General features: G+C 42.6%; 1 protein-coding gene across 1 annotated transcript in view; it reads left to right on the forward strand.

Moving 5' to 3' along the window:
- CARF (calcium responsive transcription factor) overlaps positions 1-22,803 on the forward strand; it is a 308,136-nt gene that overhangs the window by 101,203 nt on the left and 184,130 nt on the right. Inside the window, exons 7-8 of the mRNA XM_088460719.1 lie at positions 13,910-14,099; positions 15,435-15,555. Coding sequence (XP_088316845.1) covers positions 13,910-14,099; positions 15,435-15,555 — 311 coding nt within the window. The remainder of the gene's footprint in view (positions 1-13,909; positions 14,100-15,434; positions 15,556-22,803) is intronic.

A 22,803-nucleotide genomic window follows, 5' to 3' on the forward strand; every position in this document is an offset into this window, starting at 1 on the left:
CTGGAAAAAAAAATGAAAATAGAGAGCGACAAGAAAGCGCTGCCAAATCAGAGAGACTGCGAGCAGAAGAGATTACGAGAAGAAAAAGTGTCTTCATTGTCAACCAGTCTAGAGGTTCAAATGGAGGAGCTTGTAGCCCCTTAAGAACCAAAGACAAATCCTACAGTGCTACCGGTGGAACAAAAGGAGGCTGAACTCGCAGAACTCCTTGGAAAAGAATTCTAACATCTGGTATTGAGACAATCTTCCTCTGGAACCAGATTGACCGTGCAGTAACCTGCACTCTCAAAGTAGCCAGGCGGAGACCCTGGTCTAGACCTGCCTGGAGAAAAGCCAGTATCCTGGAAATCCTAAACACCTTAGGTTCATACTTTCTGTGGGAACACCTTTGACCAAAAGAATGCCAAACTCTGTAATATATGTGGGCAGAGGCAGGTTTCCGTTCTCTAAGCATCGTTTGAATTACAGAATTGGAGAAACCTTTTGCTCTTAGGATGAAAGATTCAAGTGCAAAGGCGTCAAAGCTGGACGAGGTAAGTCTGGATGCTGGCAGGAACCTTGCGTTAGAAGATCCTGTCATAGAGGGATAGGATCCGGAGAGTCTATTGACAGATTCTGTATGTCGGTGAACCAATGACGTCTGGGCCAAGCCGGAGCCACCAGTATTACTGTACCGCCTTACTGTTTGAATTTCCTGAGAACTCTTTGGAGGAGGGATATCGGAGGAAAGAGATACGCCAGCTTGAAATCCCATCTTACTGCCATTGCATCCACAAAGGTTGCTGATGAGTCTCTAGACCGGGACCCGTACCTGGGGACCTTATGGTTGTGACATGATGCCATAAGATCTCTCTCTGGTAGACCCCATTTGTTTACTAGGAGCTAAAACACTCCCGGGTGGAACGACCACTCTCCTGCGTGTATTTCCTGGCGACTTAAGAAGTCTGCTTCCCAATTGAGTACTCTCAGTATGAATATTGCAGAGATGGCCGGAAGATGACGTTCTGCCCAAATCAGAACCCTTCTTTCATGGCTGCGTAACTTCTTGTGCCTCCCTGATGATTGAGGTAGGCCACTGTTGTCGCATTGTTGGACTGGATTTGGACTGGTTTGCCCTGGAGCAGCTCTTGTGCCATGACAAGTGCTTTGTATACTGCTCTCAGTTCCAGAATGTTTATTGGCAGAGGCAGAGAATGTGACTTTGCAGAGGCCTGAAATGGAACTGAGCATACTCCACCACGTTCAAAGGTGGATACCATTGATCCCAGGACCTACATTGCTAACAGAATGGATACCCTCTGCTTGTGAAGCAGCTTGCATATTCTCCATGATAGGGCCACAATCTTGTCCTCTGGCAGAAACACTGTCTGTGCCTGAGAATCCAGAAGAGTACCATCTGGTGTTTTGGAGAAAGTGATAATTTTTTCCAATTGATGATCCAGCCGTACTTTTATAAGCAGGCTATGGTCAGATGAAGATAGTTTTGTAAAACAACCGGAGTCTTTGCCATTATCAGACGGTCGTCCAGATACGACAGAATTCTGACTCCCTGACGCCTGAGAGAGGCCGTCATGACTGCCATTATTTTGGTAAATACCCGGGGAGCCGTAGATAGGCCAAAGGGTAGAGTCTGACGTTGGTTATGTTGCTGAAGGACAGCAAACCGTAAAAATTGCTGGTGGGATGGTATAATAGATCCCCCAGGAGGAGGCCCACCCCATCAGGCAGAGGATTTGTCATCTAGTTTAGAAGCTGGACGTCATGCCGGGCCAGACCTCTTAGTTTGTCACCTTGATATTCTGCAAAAACTAGATGCCTTAGAGGAAGGCTGTTCCTTTGCTCGTCCCTGAGAACGGAAGGACCGAAAAGAAACCTGCCTAGACTTTATAGTCGCCGTAGATGGCAGACCTGCTGACATTGAAGCTGCCAGAGTAGCTATTATTTTATCCAACTCTGCTCCAAAAAGTACTTTTTCATAGAAAGGTAAAACTTCCAGCACCTTCTTTGATCCTGTATCAGCTTTCCAGGATCTTAAGCAAAGGGCCCTGCGTGCACCTATTGATGCTGCTGATGCTTTAGAAGCTAAAATTCCAGCATCTATAGCAGCTCCTCCCAGATAGGAAGCCGCTTCCCGTATATATGAGAGTTATACATCATCTGTTCTCTGGTAGCATTTGATAGAGAATTTTCCAATGCTCCCATCCATTCTTCAATAGCTTTGGCTACCCAGGCTCCGGCTATAGCTGGATGGGTAACCGCTCCAGATGATGAAAAGATAATTTTAAGACATGCTCCAATCTTTTTATCCATGGAATCCTTCAGGGAAAATGCTGACGGAATAGACAATGTAGCATTTCTGATTAAATGCGTCACATGAGCATCCACAGTAGAAGGTACCTCCCGCTTAGTACATACAGAAGCCGGGAAAGGATACAACAATGTTATTCTCTTATTCACATAAAAACATTTGTCAGGGTTACCCCATGCCTCATCCATAAGCTCAGTCAGCTGTTCAGATACAGGAAATACCGTTTTGACCTCCTTCCGGTGGTGATTACACACTGGAGCCTTCTTACTATGAGCTGATTCATCCTCCTGATTATCTAGGATTGATTTAACCGTCCTCACCAAAGAAGGAGCATACACAGTGTACGGATGGTCCTCCTCCCCTGAGCTAGACCCAGGAGAGGAACTGGGTATCATCTGATTCCTCTGATGATGCGTCTGAATCCATATGTTGAGCAGACTTGCGCTTAGGCACTTTAGTAACTACCGGTTGGCTATCAACATTAGATGGTGCCATACTCTGACTAAAATGGGCATCAACATCCTTCCAGGAAGGATGCATAGGAGGTGCAAACATGGCATACTGTGTACACCCCATCCAAGGAGGCATGGTGGGAGCAGCCATACGATCCACAAACTGCTTCATTACCTGGGACAAATAGGAGACCCAAGAAGGCTCTTGTCCAGGGACAGGTAAACTGGACTGGTGAGGTGGCTCTTTATAACAGACAACACACAAACCATCCTTAATGTCCCGAGGGGACAAATAAGCCATAAATGATTTACATGGAACCAGCACAGAGGGCTCCCCCTCCTGTATACCTTTTATCTTTCAGTAAAGGCAATAATCGCAATGTTATGTGACAGCCTTCACAAAATCATAATGCATATGAAGTACTCAGAGAAAAACCTCCACCCCAAGAGGATGAAGAGTAAATAGTGATAGTTATAATTGACAGAGAGAACTAAAAGACAGTGTCAGTACAGCAGCTAGCAAACAGTCACATACAATGTATATGTAATATAATTACAGTCACATACAATGTATATGTAATATAATTACAGTCACATACAATGTATATGTAATATAATTACAGTCACATACACTGTATAAGTAATATAATTACAGGTCACATACAAGGTATATGTAATATAATTACAGTCACATACAATGTATATGTAATATAATTACAGTCACATACACTGTATAAGTAATATAATTACAGGTCACATACAATGTATATGTAATATAATTACAGGTCACATACAATGTATATGTAATATAATTACAGTCACATACACTGTATATGTAATATAATTACAGTCACATACAATGTATAAGTAATATAATTACAGGTCACATACAATGTATATGTAATATAATTACAGGTCACATACACTGTATAAGTAATATAATTACAGTCACATACAATGTATAAGTACTATAATTACAGGTCACATACAATGTATAAGTAATATAATTACAGCCACATACAATGTATAAGTAATATAATTACAGGTCACATACAATGTATAAGTAATATAATTACAGTCACATACAATGTATAAGTAATATAATTACAGTCACATACAATGTATAAGTAATATAATTACAGTCACATACAATGTATAAGTAATATAATTACAGTCACATACACTGTATATGTAATATAATTACAGGTCACATACAATGTATAAGTAATATAATTACAGTCACATACAATGTATAAGTAATATAATTACAGGTCACATACAATGTATAAGTAATATAATTACAGTCACATACACTGTATAAGTAATATAATTACAGGTCACATACAATGTATATGTAATATAATTACAGTCACATACACTGTATAAGTAATATAATTACAGTCACATACAATGTATATGTAATATAATTACAGGTCACATACAATGTATATGTAATATAATTACAGTCACATACAATGTATATGTAATATAATTACAGGTCACATACAATGTATAAGTAATATAATTACAGGTCACATACAATGTATATGTAATATAATTACAGTCACATACAATGTATATGTAATATAATTACAGGTCACATACAATGTATAAGTAATATAATTACAGGTCACATACAATGTATATGTAATATAATTACAGTCACATACAATGTATATGTAATATAATTACAGGTCACATACAATGTATAAGTAATATAATTACAGGTCACATACAATGTATATGTAATATAATTACAGGTCACATACAATGTATATGTAATATAATTACAGGTCACATACAATGTATATGTAATATAATTACAGTCACATACAATGTATATGTAATATAATTACAGTCACATACACTGTATATGTAATATAATTACAGGTCACATACAATGTATATGTAATATAATTACAGTCACATACAATGTATATGTAATATAATTACAGTCACATACAATGTATATGTAATATAATTACAGGTCACATACAATGTATAAGTAATATAATTACAGGTCACATACAATGTATATGTAATATAATTACAGTCACATACAATGTATATGTAATATAATTACAGGTCACATACAATGTATAAGTAATATAATTACAGGTCACATACAATGTATATGTAATATAATTACAGGTCACATACAATGTATATGTAATATAATTACAGGTCACATACAATGTATATGTAATATAATTACAGGTCACATACAATGTATAAGTAATATAATTACAGGTCACATACAATGTATATGTAATATAATTACAGTCACATACACTGTATATGTAATATAATTACAGTCACATACACTGTATATGTAATATAATTACAATCAACTCTAAATCAGCTACACAAACACAAAGGAATGGTAGGATATAGAGCACTATATACCTTATCCAAGGGAGAGGTATTCATGGAGACTGACCCAAACCCTCCTGAGACTAACAGCTACAAGGCGCACTGAGCGTGGACCGTGAGCGTCTCATACACATGTGGAGGGTAGGCGGAGCAACCCAGACATGCAAAACCCTTTGTAGGGACTGTGTCCGGGTTGGGGGAGCGCCTACCTCCCACCTCCCCTAAGCTGCGTTAACCAGCCAAGTACGCTGGCCTCTTGGCAGCAGAAGCGTATGCGGCCGATCCCCGACGTCAGACGATACGGCCAGGTGGTGTAGTGAGGACGGGGACAATCCCGGGCCCTGATGCGGCTTATGGTGCGTCTTTGACACCAGAAGTAAGGACTGCTGCGCATGATTCCCCATAAGCGAGGAATCGCCTGACCTGTCATCTCCGTGCGTCCGGTTTCAGTCCAAGTCGCAGCATTGCTGCTAGCATGCTTAGTGTGACCCGCCGAAATCACCAGCCCAGTTATTGTTGTTGCAGCCCGGCGGAGGTAAATGGAGTCGCTGTACATGCGTCTTAATTCAGACGCTCAGTACTGCCAACCCAAACACATAAAACAAAACATAAAATAAAAGCTTAGTAGTGCCTGAGCAGTCCCGTTACAAAGGTGCGTCTTGATCCTATCGCACCTAACAAACAACTGAAGTCCTATGGCTAGGGGCGGGGTATATATGGAGGAGGACCCGAGGCATCTTGGGAGCTGAAGCTTTAACTGTTTGGTGCCTGGTCTCAAACCAGAATATTCCCTATGGTATCCCTGTGGATCCCTATGGACCCTGAAGAAGAAAGATACAAATCTCAAAAGAGGAGTATGAAAAAATGTAGTGATTAACATCACATATACCCCCGAAATCTCTCACATAAGGCTGTATACGGTCATAGGACATAAACTATCACCTTCGCATAGTGGAGGCAGCCAATCAATAGACTATTCTCAGAAATGTTGATTACTTTGACTTTTAGCTTATTTTTTTTTTAGCATTTATAAACCATTTTATACCATATATACCATAAACTTGACGTAAAAAGACATAGGCGTAAATGTAATAGCCTGCGGACTACAGGCATCGGCGAGTCCTGTGCGATACTGCAATCATTTAAAATACAAACTGGAACTTGGTTTTGCCTATTAAATGACCGCTACTGCTACATTAAAACATTGGGCAGTCTCGCACAGAACTCGCCGGCGCCTACAGTCCGTAAGTTATTACATATACCCCATAGTATTATGTAAACATATTTAAAAATGTTTCTTCTTTTCTCACACATTTGAAAACACGTATCATTAAAGAAGCATCATTTATTCTACAAAATGAATATTATTTGGGAAATTGTTGTACCTTATAGTTGTGAGGGTACCGGGTTTATGTGTGCGTTATTTTTGTGGGTTGTGAGTTACCACCTTGACAAAGGCAGCTGTTTATAGCTCCATATGGTAACCCAGTTTCTTTATGGGTTTAGGTATCACACAGTAAGGAAACACCTTTTTTTACACATGCACTAAACATACATGTAAAACCGTAACCACACTATGTACAGACATAAACAAAATCACTCTCAATTATGACTGCTATTCAAAAACTACCCAAAGGAACCTCCACCTCTAGTAGTGATCTTTTCAGCACGGAACCGACAGTCAGTAAAGGTATCACATTTACCCACCCGCTGATAGCTATGCCGCTGGTAGGATAGCCACTGAGAGCGATGCCGCTGATAGGATAGCCGCTGAGAGCGATGCCGCTGATAGGATAGCCGCTGGTAGGATAGCCGCTGAGAGCGATGCCGCTGGTAGGATAGCCACTGATAGGATAGCCACTGAGAGCGATGCCGCTGATAGGATAGCCACTGAGAGCGATGCCGCTGATAGGATAGCCGCTGAGAGCGATGCCGCTGATAGGATAGCCGCTGAGAGCGATGCCACTGATAGGATAGCTGCTGAGAGCGATGCCGCTGATAGGATAGCCGCTGATAGGATAGCCGCTGATAGGATAGCCACTGAGAGCGATGCCGCTGAGAGCGATGCCAGTGATAGGATAGCCGCTGAGAGCGATGCCGCTGAGAGCGATGCCGCTGATAGGATAGCCGCTGATAGGATAGCCACTGAGAGCGATGCCGCTGATAGGATAGCCGCTGAGATCGATGCCGGTGATAGGATAGCCGCTGAGATCGATGCCGGTGATAGGATAGCCGCTGAGAGCGATGCCGGTGAGCGACACCTCGTTTCCTATGTAGCATCTCTGCAGATCTCAGCTGCTGATCCCTGCCGCTTGGATGGCGACTGATCCTGGCTGCTTAGCATTATTAGTCCTCTATCAACGTGGTATGGCTCTTCTTTAGATCAGCCCACTACAGATACATCATGTCACCCACAAGCGACTGAAGTCCCATAACTTACAGGGTGTAGTGCCCCAGTTTGGGGAAAATGCTGCTGTAGGGAGTAAACTCAGAATTCAGATTGAGATTCCGGCAGCAGCCCCATGAATCACTGGCAGAAGCCGCAACTTCAACACCAGCTCTTGGCAAACTTGGGTCTTTCTTGGTCCTACCCTTTATCCTCTCACTCATGCCCAGTCCGGGGTTACCACGGTGGGAGTCACTGCCAGCTGTCAGGGTTGTTATTGATCATTTCATGTATCTTGACTGTATAGTGACTGTGATTGGGGGAAAGAGGCCACCTGGGAATAGGGCAACATAATTACATAGGTTATCACAGTGTCCATAGCCCCCAGTCTTTAATATCAGACAATGCAGCATGAAGGCTGTAACAAGTACACTGTCACCCACCAGACAGGAAGGCTGTAACAAGTACACTGTCACCCACCAGACAGGAAGGCTGTAACAAGTACACTGTCACCCACCAGACAGGAAGGCTGTAACAAGTACACTGTCACCCACCAGACAGGAAGGCTGTAACAAGTACACTGTCACCCACCAGACAGGAAGGCTGTAACAAGTACACTGTCACCCACCAGACAGGAAGGCTGTAACAAGTACACTGTCACCCACCAGACAGGAAGGCTGTAACAAGTACACTGTCACCCACCAGACAGGAAGGCTGTAACAAGTACACTGTCACCCACCAGACAGGAAGGCTGTAACAAGTACACTGTCACCCACCAGACAGGAAGGCTGTAACAAGTACACTGTCACCCACCAGACAGGAAGGCTGTAACAAGTACACTGTCACCCACCAGACAGGAAGGCTGTAACAAGTACACTGTCACCCACCAGACAGGAAGGCTGTAACAAGTACACTGTCACCCACCAGACAGGAAGGCTGTAACAAGTACACTGTCACCCACCAGACAGGAAGGCTGTAACAAGTACACTGTCACCCACCAGACAGGAAGGCTGTAACAAGTACACTGTCACCCACCAGACAGGAAGGCTGTAACAAGTACACTGTCACCCACCAGACAGGAAGGCTGTAACAAGTACACTGTCAGCGACATTACTCTGGGATAAAAAAGAAGAAAAAATAACTTTTATTCTCACATTTAAAAGAATGGGGGTAAACTGCCAAACAAATGTAAATTATTATATACAAAAAATTATGAAGTCAAACTGAAAACTTCAAATATAAATTAAGTCCTTGATAAGAGAATCAATCAACCAGCATATAGAGAAAAAAATCAAGAGTCAAATAAAGCATGGGTCAGTCACATCTGATAGCATGGAGCATGATCTAGTATATGTAATTGTCAGTCACATCTGATAGCATGGAGCATGATATAGTATATGTAATTGTCAGTCACATCTGATAGCATGGAGCATGATCTAGTATATGTAATTGTCAGTCACATCTGATAGCATGGAGCATGATCTAGTATATGTAATTGTCAGTCACATCTGATAGCATGGAGCGTGATCTAGTATATGTAATTGTCAGTCACATCTGATAGCATGGAGCGTGATCTAGTATATGTAATTGTCAGTCACATCTGATAGCATGGAGCGTGATCTAGTATATGTAATTGTCAGTCACATCTGATAGCATGGAGCGTGATCTAGTATATGTAATTGTCAGTCACATCTGATAGCATGGAGCGTGATCTAGTATATGTAATTGTCAGTCACATCTGATAGCATGGAGCATGATCTAGTATATGTAATTGTCAGTCACATCTGATAGCATGGAGCATGATCTAGTATATGTAATTGTCAGTCACATCTGATAGCATGGAGCATTATCTAGTATATGTAATTGTCAGTCACATCTGATAGCATGGAGCATTATCTAGTATATGTAAATGTCAGTCACATCTGATAGCATGGAGCATGATCTAGTATATGTAATTGTCAGTCACATCTGATAGCATGGAGCATGATCTAGTATATGTAATTGTCAGTCACATCTGATAGCATGGAGCATGATCTAGTATATGTAATTGTCAGTCACATCTGATAGCATGGAGCATTATCTAGTATATGTAAATGTCAGTCACATCTGATAGCATGGAGCATGATCTAGTATATGTAATTTTCAGTAAAGTTTATAAATAAATTAAGTACTGGAGAAAAAATAAATACAATATTTTGTATGTAATAGCTGCCAGCTACAGTGCATCCGGAAAGTATTCACAGCGCTTCACTTTTTACACATTTTGTTATGTAACAGCCTTATTCCAAAATGGAATAAATTCATTTATGTCCTCAAAATTCTACACACAATACCCCATAATGACAACATGTACAAAGTTTTGTTTTTAGATTTTTGCTAATTTAAAAAAAAAACAAAAGGTGCATACACACGTAACAATTTTTTTTAAAGATTTGTCATTAACAACGTCGTTATCGTTCAATCGTTCAAAAAATCGTTCAGTTTCTGAGTTTTATAACGATGAACGATAATCGTTCAAGCGCGCTCCCGTTTGTAGTTTGTAGCTCATCGTCCATTTCAGACTGTCCAACATAACGATTTTCATTAAGGGAAGGAACATTTTTCGTTCATCATTGTAAAAATCGTTCATTACACTTCAAAAAAATCTTTCACTTTTTCAAGGGAAAATCTGACAGAAAATCGTTGGTTACAAAATCGTTACGTGTACGCACCTTAAGAAATCACATGTACATAAGTATTTACAGCCTTTGCCATGAAGCTCAACATTGAGCTCAGGTGCATCCTGTTTCCACTGATCATCCTGGAGATGTTCCTACAGCTTAATTGGAGTCCACCTGTGGTAAATTCAGTTGATTGGACATGATTTTGAAAGGCATACACCTGTCTTTATAAGGTCCCACACTTGACAGTGCATGTCAGAGCACACACCAAGCATGAAGTCCAAGCACTTGTCTGTAGACCATATTTACAATTATTACATATTTAAACAATATCATGTTCCATGCTATCAGATGTGATTGACCCAGGCTTCATTTGACGTCAGAATTTTTTTGTATATAACAATTAAAAATGTTTTATCAGTTTACCCCCATTCTTTTAAACGTGAGAATAAAAGTTCCCCATTCTAGGGAGTTGTCTTTTTCTTTTTTCTTTACTTTTGTATTTAGGTTCATTACTTCCAAGGCAGCACCTCTGCTGTTATATTTACTCATTTTGTGGGGTTTTATTTTGCTCTTTATTTACAGTTCATTACGTCCTACTAGCTGAGCCCTTATGGTGCGTACACACACAGCGATGTAAGTAATGAACGATTTTTGTTGAATGATTTTCATTCAGTTTTTCCCTTGAAAAAGAGAGCGAAAATCGTTTTACAAAGTAGTTGGTTTTACTTTACATAATAAACGATTTTCTGTGTGTTGAAGGAAAAATGTTGCAACTTCTATTGAAAATCGTTCAGTTGGCCAGTCTGACTGAACTACAATCGACAAACGTGAACGCGCATGAACGATAATCGTTCATCGTTTATCGGTTTACACTGAACGATTTTTTGAACGATTAAATGATAACGACCTCGTTATAGTTAAATCATTCAAAAAATCGTTCTGTGTTTGCACCTTAAACGTACCCACCATTTCCATTTTTTTTTCCAGCTGAGATACAGGGTTAATAACAGCATGCTGGGCCCTCATTTCCCCTGTTCATTTGACACTGAAATCAAGTACATTTTTACACAAACATTTTCCCTAAATGTTGAAATAATTTTTGACTTTTATGCAGTTTTTCTGATGCCACTTGTGTAGAGAGGTATATTATGCTGGCCATACACCTACACGACCAGCATAAGATCCGATTCATCGTACGATTCCCCGGAGCTCCCTGGCAGTCCCGGCAGCATGTTTGTTGTTTTTCAAAGCACAGGATCTGTCGTAAGATCGATTGTGTGTCTCACAGGCTCATAAGGGAAACAGTCATTGCAATGACATGAATTGCTGCACGATGGATCGCATGAACAAAATAAACGGCACGGTCTGCACACGATACGATGGACAATATGTGCTGCACATCTGATCATAAGATCCGATTATAGGAGCTGCAGGAGCGCACATCGGATCTTATCTTACTAACATAATACACGATTTTCACAAGATCCATCTTCTGACTCATCGACAATCAGGCAATCGCCCCGAAATCGTGCAGCTGTATGGCCAGCTTTAAGCGATCTGCACACAATCAGCCGATGTGTACGATTTCCCTTGAAACTCTCCCCGGCAGCTCTGCACACAATTTGGTGTCCAATCTTCATACGATCTCTCCTGCAGTCAGACTGTCGCAGTGCATCGCGTCCTAGATTGTCAGATCTGCCCTACTGCACGGCAGATCTGACGATGCGATGTGTGACCAGCGTGGACGCGCATCGCATCGTGAGTGGGGACTCACGATTTACTCAGGATTTGGCCATATTTTATACGATCTGTCATTCCAATGTGTCGGCCAGAATAAGAGAAGGATGAAATAATGATTATTACATAGAAGTGGTGTAGAGAGGTATATAAGAGAGTGATAAAATACTGGCTATTACATAGTACTGGTGTAGAGAGGTATATAAGAGAATGATGAAATAATGACTATTACATAGAAGTGGTGTAGAGAGGTATATAAGAGAGTGATGAAATACTTGCTATTACATAGTACTGGTGTAGAGAGGTATATAAGAGATTGATGAAATACTGGCTATTACATAGAACTGGTGTAGAGAGGTATATAAGAGAATGATGAAATACCGGCTATTACATAGAACTGGTGTAGAGAGGTATATAAGAGAGTGATAAAATACTGGCTATTACATAGAACTGGTGTAGAGAGGTATATAAGAGAGTGATGAAATACTGGCTATTACATAGTACTGGTGTAGAGAGGTATATAAGAGAATGATGAAATAATGACTATTACATAGAAGTGGTGTAGAGAGGTATATAAGAGAGTGATGAAATACTGGCTATTACATAGAACTGGTGTAGAGAGGTATATAAGAGAATGATGAAATACCGGCTATTACATAGAACTGGTGTAGAGAGGTATATAAGAGAGTGATAAAATACTGGCTATTACATAGAACTGGTGTAGAGAGGTATATAAGAGAGTGATGAAATACTGGCTATTACATAGTACTGGTGTAGAGAGGTATATAAGAGAATGATGAAATAATGACTATTACATAGAAGTGGTGTAGAGAGGTATATAAGAGAGTGATGAAATACTTGCTATTACATAGTACTGGTGTAGAGAGGTATATAAGAGATTTATGAAATACTGACTATTACATAGAAGTGGTGTAGAGAGGTATATAAGAGATTGATGAAATACTGACTATTACATAGAACTGGTGTAGAGAGGTATATAAGAGAGTGATGAAATACTGACTATTACATAGAACTGGTGTAGAGAGGTATATAAGAGAGTGATGAAATACTGGCTATTACATAGAACTGGTGTAGAGAGGTATATAAGAGAATGATGAAATAATGACTATTACATAGAAGTGGTGTAGAGAGGTATATAAGAGATTGATGAAATACTGACTATTACATAGAACTGGTGTAGAGAGGTATATAAGAGAGTGATGAAATACTGACTATTACATAGAACTGTTGTAGAGAGGTATATAAGAGAGTGATAAAATACTGGCTATTACATAGAACTGGTGTAGAGAGGTATATAAGAGAGTGATGAAATAATGACCATTACATAGAACTGGTGTAGAGAGGTATATAAGAGAGTGACGAAATACCGGCTATTACATAGAACTGGTGTAGAGAGGTATATAAAAGAGTGATGAAATACCGGCTATTTCATAGAACTGGTGTACAGAGGTATATAAGAGAGTGATGAAATACTGGCTATTACATAGTACTGGTGTAGAGAGGTATATAAGAGAATGATGAAATACTGACTATTACATAGAACTGGTGTAGAGACGTATATAAGAGAGTGATGAAATACCGGCTATTACATAGAACTGTTGTAGAGAGGTATATAAGAGAATGATGAAATACTGACTATTCCATAGAATTGGTGTAGAGAGGTATATAAGAGATTGATGAAATACCGGCTATTACATAGAACTGGTGTAGAGAGGTATATAAGAGAGTGATGAAATACTGGCTATTACATAGAAGTGGTGTAGAGCGGTCTATAAGAGAGTGATGAAATAATGGCTATTACATAGAACTGGTGTAGAGCGGTCTATAAGAGAGTGATGAAATACTGGCTATTACATAGAACTGGTGTAGAGAGGTATATAAAAGAATGATGAAATACTGGCTATTACATAGAACTGGTGTAGAGAGGTACTGTATATAAGAGAGTGATGAAATACTGTCTATTGTACAGAAAATCGGAGACTCTTATCGTGGTTACTGTCTGAGTGAGTCTGAGCTGATGAACCTTTTGGGCCTTCACAAGCAGCAAACAATGAGCGTGTGGGGAACCCGACAGTCTCCAAGTCCAGCCAAACCGGCCACTCGGCTGATGTGGAAGTCTCAGTATGTACCATACGATGGAATCCCTTTTGTTAATGCAGGTACATTACTGTCAGGGTGCAACGCTTTATCTTTTCCTCTGAAGTTTCATTTTATTGCTGTATTTATACTTTTTTTTTTTTTATTATTATTTTAGTTGAAATGGAAAAACAAACCAATTTGTGCTTAATTATTGCTCATTTATGTTAAGTTCTGAAACTGCAAATTTGAATAGCGATTAGAAAGATAACATAATTTGTTAAAATGACTATTCCAGAGTGAAGAGAGAGTAGTTAACTTGTCATCCTCTTATTATGTTCATATTATTTTGCACTAGGTGTCATTTATAAGAGATGTGTGGTTGTGTGCAGCTCTATATGGCACATTAGTTTAGTTTGTGTGCAGCTCTATATGGCACATTAGGTTGCCTGCAGCTCTATATGGCACATTAGGTTGTGTGCAGCTCTATATGGCACATTAGGTTGTGTGCAGCTCTATATGGCACATTAGTTTGTGTGCAGCTCTATATGGCACATTCATTTGTGTGCAGCTCTATATGGCACATTCGTTTGTGTGCAGCTCTATATGGCACATTCATTCGTGTGCAGCTCTATATGGCACATTCAATTGTGTGCAGCTCTATATGGCACATTCAATTGTGTGCAGCTCTATATGGCACATTAGGTTGTGTGCAGCTCTATATGGCACATTAGTTTGTGTGCAGCTCTATATGACACATTAGTTTGTGTGCAGCTCTATATGGCACATTAGGTTGTGTGCAGCTCTATATGGCACATTAGTTTGTATGCAGCTCTATATGGCACATTCATTTGTGTGCAGCTCTATATGGCACATTCATTTGTGTGCAGCTCTATATGGCACATTAGTTTATGTGCAGCTCTATATGGCACATTAGGTTGTGTGCAGCTCTATATGGCACATTAGTTTATGTGCAGCTCTATATGGCACATTCATTTGTGTGCAGCTCTATATGGCACATTCATTTGTGTGCAGCTCTATATGGCACATTAGGTTGTGTGCAGCTCTATATGGCACATTAGGTTGTGTGCAGCTCTATGGCACATTAGGTTGTGTGCAGCTCTATATGGCACATTAGTTTATGTGCAGCTCTATATGGCACATTAGTTTATGTGCAGCTCTATATGGCACATTAGTTTATGTGCAGCTCTATATGGCACATTCATTTGTGTGCATCTCTATATGGCACATTAGGTTGTGTGCAGCTCTATATGGCACATTAGTTTGTGTGCAGCTCTATATGGCACATTAGTTTGTGTGCAGCTCTTTATGGCACATTCATTTGCTTGCACCAGATAATGTGCTGTAATTTGTACGTTTTACAAAGTGTGTTGGAAATTTGTCTGTTTTACTTGTAGGAAGCCGAGCGATTGTGATGGAATGTCAGTATGGGCCGCGGAGAAAAGGAGCACAGCCCAAAAAGAGTGCTGAGAGTGACCATATCACTGGGCAGCTATACAAAGCCACATGTCCAGCGAGGTGGGTGATTCTCATGTATAATATTATATGCCAGCATCAGGGCCGGATTAAGGCTTGTCGGGGCCCTGGGGCAGCTAAATTGTGGCGGCCCCCACCAAGCCATACGGGGCCTACCCCTTCCCCTCCTGATTACTTACCTTCTGGCTCTGTGTTGTGAATGCAGCAGCACAGTCTTTTATATGTATACACGTGTCTGTTATACACGCACCCACACACATATATAATATATATGTAGCAAACATATATATTATATATAACATACACACTAACACACACATAAGCACATACATACACAGTAACACATATATACACATTAACACAAACACACACACACCTATATACACAACATATATACACATAAACAAATACATGCACATATATATACACATACACATTATACACACATACACACATATATTCACACATACACATGAACACATATTATTATTATTATTATTATTATTATTATTATTATCATCATTTATATGGCGCCACAAGTGTTCCGCAGCGCCTTACAATGTACATAAACAAATAGTAGACAAGCGACTTACAGAACAATACAATACAGGACATGGATAATATATATTGTTACATTAACGACCATATCACCCAGATAAGCAACAGAGCGTAAGCAACCAAGTGTTAGGTGCCCTAGTGGTGAGTAAGAAGTAAATTACACTAAAGTAAGGAGAAGTACAAGATGGAAGAGGGCCCTGCTCATAAGAGCTTACATTCTAAAAGGGAGGGGAAGACAACCAGGTGTGACACAGATGGGGTAGATGGGGAGGAAGGAGCATGTAGCAGGGAGTTAGAATGATAGCTGGAAGGCTGTGATGAAATAGTGGGTCTTGAGAGCCCGTTTGAAGTATTGCATAGAGGTGGAGAGTCTGATGGGGAGTGGGAGAGAGTTCCAGAGGTGGGGAGCAGTGCGGGCAAAATCTTGGAGGCGGGAGTGGGAGGAAGTAATCAGCTGGCATGAAAGGCGGCGTGCATTCGTTGAACGAAGAGAGAAGAGAGTGAAGGGAGATGAGATCAGAGATGTATATGGGAGAAGATTGGGTGAGGGCTTTGTGAGCGAGCGTGAGAACCTTAAACTGGGTTCTAAAAGGGAAGGGGAGCCAGTGGAGGGCTAGTAGGAGAGGGGAGGCAGATGTAGAACGTTTGGAGAGGAAGATAAGCCGTGCAACAGTATTAAGGATATACTGGAGAGGAGAGAGATGGGATTTGGGGAGGCCAGATAGGAGGTTACAGTAGTCCATTCTGGAGATGACCAGTGAGTGTATGAGGGTTTTAGTAGCATCCTGGGTGAGAAAGGGTCTGATCTTAGAAATATTTTTGAGATGGAAACGACAGGACTTTGAAAGATTCTGGATATGTGGTTTGAAGGAGAGGGATGAGTCCAGGATAACTCCAAGACAGTGCACCTTGGGACTAGATGAGATAGTTATTCCATCAATTGATAAAGTAATAGTGGGAAGTGAGGTTATGTGGGAGGGTGGGAAGACGACCAGCTCAGTCTTAGACATATTAAGTTTAAGAAATCGCTGGGACATCCAGGAAGAGACAGCAGAGAGACAGTTGGAGATACGAGTGAAAAGAGAGGGGGAGAGAGCAGGGGAGGAAAGGTAGATTTGAGTATCATCAGCATAGAGATGATAATAGAGGTCAAAAGAGCTGATGAGTTCACCTAGAGAGGAAGTATAGAAGGAGAATAGGAGAGGTCCAAGAACAGAACCTTGGGGAACACCTACTGTAAGAGGCTGTGGGCGGGAAGAGGAGTCATGAGAGGAAACTGAGAAAGATCGGTCAGAGAGGTAGGAGGACAGCCAGGAGAGGGCAGTGTCGCGTAGACCAAGGGAGTGAAGGATATGCAGCAGGAGAGGGTGATCCCCAGTGTCAAAAGCAGCAGAGAGATCAAGGAGAATGAGAAGAGAGTAGTGGCCTTTGGATTTGGCAGAAAGGAGATCGTTGCTGACTTTCGTGAGGGCAGTTTCAGTGGAGTGGAGAGAACGGAAGCCGGACTGAAAAGGGTCAAGGAGGGAGTGGGAGGAAAGAAAAGTGGTAAGGCGGTTGTAGACAATCCGCTCAAGGAGTTTGGAGGCAAAAGGGAGGAGAGAGATGGGTCGGTAGTTAGAAAGAAGGTTAGGAGCAAGGGTAGATTTTTTAAGAATGGGGGAGACAAGGGCATGCTTGAATGCAGAAGGAACAGTGCCTGATGAGAGGGAGAGGCTAATGAGGTGGGCAAGATGGGAGCAGGCAGAAAGAGAGAGGAAGCGGAGGAGGCGGGAGGGGATAGGATTAAGGGGGGAGGTGGAAGGGGGGGAGGACCAGATGAGGACCATGACTTCCTCTCCAGATACAGGGGAGAAGGATGTTAGAGTTGGTAAAGTTGCTGGGGAGGGGTGATCTTGGAAAGGAGGAGGTGGAGAGCTGGGGGACTGGTTGGATATGATGTCCTGACGTATGGAATCAATTTTAGATGTAACGTAGGTAGCAAAGTCAAGGGCATAGAGCAAGGAGGGGAGGGGAGGAGGGGGTGAGCGAAGGAGGGAGTTGAAAGTGGTGAAGAAATGCTGGGGATTAGATGACTGAGAGATGAGGGTCTTGAAATATGACTGTTTAGAGAGGGAGAGAGCAGCACTATAGGATGAGAGCATAAATTTGAAATGGAGAAAATCTGCCTCAAAGCGTGATCTTCTCCACTGTCGCTCGGCGGTTCGAGAACACTTTATTGCAGGTATCTTCAGGCCCGCCAACAGCCGTGGTGGGCCCCGGTAAGAGGGGACGTGGCCTAATCGCGGGAGGCGTGGCCACGCCCCCTTGCCGAGGAAGAAAAAAAAAGAATTTGCAGCGGCGCAGCGCGCTGGGGAGGGGGCGCTCTGAGGCCCCTCAGCCCGGCTCAAAGCCAGGGGGGGGCGTGATCAGTGTGATCGCTCCCCCGCACAGGCATAGGAGACTGCTGTGGCTGCTGCTCAGCAGCCACGAGCAGTCTCCAACTGCAGCTCAGCACACGCTGTGTGCTGGGTTGCTGTGAGGGCGGGAGCGGCGCCGGACCCCTCAGGAAGCCGGGGCCCGGGTAATCTGTATCCGCTCCCCCCCCTCTCGGCGCCCCTGGGTATCTTGTGCATTTGGAATGCCAGAGTTGAGGAGTAGATCTGCGAGTGTGAGTAGTGATCGCCGGAGCAACAGAGTAAGGGAGGCGTTGTATACGGAAGTGGCTTGTTCAGGGCAGGAGATAGAGAGGATAGGGGAGAGAAGTGAGTCAAGCAGGAAAGAAAAGGAAACTGTCGATAGCGTCAATGTTACGCTTAGTGATGGTGGCTTTTGGAGGTAGAGGAGGGGAAGGAGAGAGGAACAGGTTAAAAGAGAGAAGGTGATGGTCAGAAAGGTGGAATGGGGAATTGGTGTGATAAGAAATATCACATCGGTGAGTGAAGACCAGATCAAGCAAATGGCCACTCACATGGGAGGGTGAGGAGGTCCATTGGGAGAGACCAAGTGAAGATGTGAGGGTTTGAAGGCAGAGGATTCTGTGGGGATATTAATTGGAATTTTGAAGTCACCTAGGATAATGGAGGAAAGGTCTGAGGAGAGAAAGTGAGGGAGCTAGGAAGCAAAGTTGTCAAGGAACTTGGGGGGAGGGCCAGGGGGACGGTAAATGACAGCTACTCGGAGGTGTACTGGGTGGAAGAGGCTTATAGCATGGACTTCAAATGTAGAGAATGTAATGGATGGTTCAGAGGGAATGGGTTGGTATGAGTAACCAGGGGATGGAAGGACCCCAACACCACCACCATGGTAACCCCCAGGTCATGGGGTGTGGGAAAAGGTGAGGCCCCCAGAGGAGAGAGCTGCAGGAGAAGTGGTTTAAGAGGGTAAAATCCAGGTTTCAGTAATGGCTAGGAGATTCAGGGAGTTGGAGATGAAAAGGTCATGGGTTGGGACCAGTTTATTACAGACTGACCTGGCATTCCAGAGGGCACAGGATAGAGGGACAAAGTTTGTTGGAGAGATTTGAATGATATTATCAGGGTTGCTGTAGCGTGGAGGTGAGATTAATTTGTGGGACCGAGATGAATAGAGTGTATCGATGGTGCGAACACCAGTGCTAGAAGGGGAGCCATACACATGAACACATACATACACATATATACACACAAACACATACATACACATATATACACACAGACACATACATACACATATATAAACAATAAAACAGTACACGTGCACTTACATTTTATGCAGCAGCTGTTCCATTAATTAGGCACCGCCCCCTCGCGCCGAAATCCCGCGATTCGCTGGTCATATGGGGGCGGGGCTGGACGTATTGGCTCCGCCCCCACTTCGGCCACGATAGCAGGAGGGAAATTGCTCCCGTCACTCAGCGTGCCGTGCTCTTGTGGTGGGGGCCCCTCTGTGTGTGGGGGCCCCGGGTCGACCGCCCCTGTCGCCCCCCCCCCCCTTAATCCGGCCCTGGCCGGCATTACAAAACTAGAATCTAGAGAAGAGCTTATTGTTCTGGATTTGCTTATCACATTACACAGACCTGTTCTCATACACTATTGCCACAGTCACACCAAACACCCCCTCTTGGTGAGCCAGGTCCTGTGCTTTCAGCGTCTTGTTGACTTGATCATGCGTCTGTCACAATGCGATGCAGCAAGAAATACTTCATGAGACTGCACTGATTAATTTGATATGTGACACTTGTACATCTGTGTGTGTATGAGTCTGTATCTGTGTACGACGTGTTGTGTGACACTTGTACATCTGTGTATGTTGTGTGACACTTGTACATCTGTGTATGAATGAGTCTGTATCTGTGTGTGACGTGTTGTGTGACACTTGTACATCTGTGTGTGAATGAGAATCTGTGTACGACGTGTTGTGTGACACTTGTACATCTGTGTGTGAATGAGTCTGTATCTGTGTGTGACGTGTTGTGTGACACTTGTACATCTGTGTGTGAATGAGTCTGTATCTGTGTACGACGTGTTGTGTGACACTTGTACATCTGTGTGTGAATGAGTGTATCTGTACGACGTGTTGTGTGACACTTGTACATCTGTGTGTGAATGAGTCTGTATCTGTGTATGACGTGTTGTGTGACACTTGTACATCTGTGTGTGAATGAGTCTGTATCTGTGTATGACGTGTTGTGTGACACTTGTACATCTATGTGTGTATGAGTCTGTATCTGTGTATGACGTGTTGTGTGACACTTGTACATCTGTGTGTGAATGAGTATCTGTGTACGACGTGTTGTGTGACACTTGTTCATCTGTGTGTGAATGAGTCTGTATCTGTGTGTGACGTGTTGTGTGACACTTGTACATCTGTGTGTGAATGAGTATCTGTGTGCGACGTGTTGTGTGACACTTGTACATCTGTGTGTGAATGAGTCTGTATCTGTGTACGACGTGTTGTGTGACACTTGTACATCTGTGTGTGAATGAGTCTGTATCTGTGTATGACGTGTTGTGTGACACTTGTACATCTATGTGTGTATGAGTCTGTATCAGTGTATGACTTGTGTGACACTTGTACATCTGTGTGTGAATGAGTATCTGTGTGTGACGTGTTGTGTGACACTTGTACATCTGTGTGTGAATGAGTCTGTATCTGTGTATGACGTGTTGTGTGACACTTGTACATCTGTGTGTGAATGAGTCTGTATCTGTGTACGACGTGTTGTGTGACACTTGTACATCTGTGTGTGAATGAGTCTGTATCTGTGTATGACGTGTTGTGTGACACTTGTACATCTGTGTGTGTATGAGTCTGTATCTGTGTAGGACGTGTTGTATGACACTTGTACATCTGTGTGTGAATGAGTCTGTATCTGTGTACGACGTGTTGTGTGACACTTGTACATCTGTGTGTGAATGAGTCTGTATCTGTGTATGACGTGTTGTGTGACACTTGTACATCTGTGTGTGAATGAGTCTGTCACAATCCGGTGAAAGTGATCCTCTGTGGAGGACGGTGAGCCGGGGGGTTCAGGTGACTATCGGAGTGACTGTAGCTAGGTCTCCTATTTGCGGCCGAACCCAGGTTTGGTTAGACCTGCCCAGAGGCGCGGAGTCTAACTCACTTGGTGGTTTTCTCCAGTGACCCCTCCAATTGGGATTTGGTTTTCCGCTGCACCAAGTGAGCAGGTCGCGGCCCTCTGGACAGGTACCTGGGAATGGCAGAAGACCGGAAACTATATTACGTTAAGTTATTGCTAGAACACTGGAGATACACTGGAACACAATTAGAAATCCTGATCACCGGCTTGCATGAGATACTGAGAATGTACTGAGAATCACTAATAAATCCAGGAGCTGACTAGCTCAGCAGCTCAGGGAGATGTGGACACAGGCAGGTACTGGAGTTTGCTAAATATGCAGGAAAGCACAAACATATACTGGGGATTGCACATACAAGAGTAGAGTGGACTCAAGGAATATATTGGGAATGCTAGAAATGTGGTACTGGACAAAGGCCAAATACTGGGAGAGCTAGAAATGCTGGTACTGGGCAAAGGCAAAATACTGGGAATAATTATATATGCAGGTGCAGATTGCACAGACAAGACATAGAGAGAAGATAGGCATACACTGGGAGAGTGCTAACTGCAAGTGCAGATTTGCACTGACAAGACACAGAGCAGATTGACACAGACGTGCTGGGGGGTCCAGCTGTGAGCTAATTAATACCAGCAGGTAATCTGACACTTCAGTGATACAGGGTAATAGCCACAGGAAAGCTGCAATAGAATTAGCAGCACATATACAAAGACACACAGGGAAGGGACATGAAACACTGAAGTACTGTGAGAAAGCTAAAGTCTCAGAGTAAGGTTTAGCATGGAAGCTAATACAGGAAACTGGGAAACTGTGAGCAGGCTGAAGCAACACGCTGAAAGATAGCAGAGAGCAACAGTGGGAGTAACACAGGCACTTGGAATAACGATGTTGAACAGCATCTTCCTGGAGTTCTGGAGGCGGATTTATACCCAGGGGTAGCAGATTACTGGAGCACAGCATCAGCTGACTTAAATCATGCTACCATAGGTTAGGAGTACTGTCACATGAGAGGAACTGTCATGGCGGCGCCCATGATGGGAACTCGATCCCCAGCACACACAGCCGACCATGGAAGCTCGCAAAAAGCACCTAAGGCAGAATACTCAGCCCCACATCCATCACTGCACCAGACGTCTGACCGCAAGGAAGTCAGGGGAAGCCGGCAAGGAGGTGA

The sequence above is a fragment of the Taudactylus pleione genome, unplaced genomic scaffold (genome assembly GCF_031769625.1).
Source record: "Taudactylus pleione unplaced genomic scaffold, aTauple2 ptg000976l, whole genome shotgun sequence".
Lineage (NCBI taxonomy): Eukaryota > Metazoa > Chordata > Amphibia > Anura > Myobatrachidae > Taudactylus > Taudactylus pleione.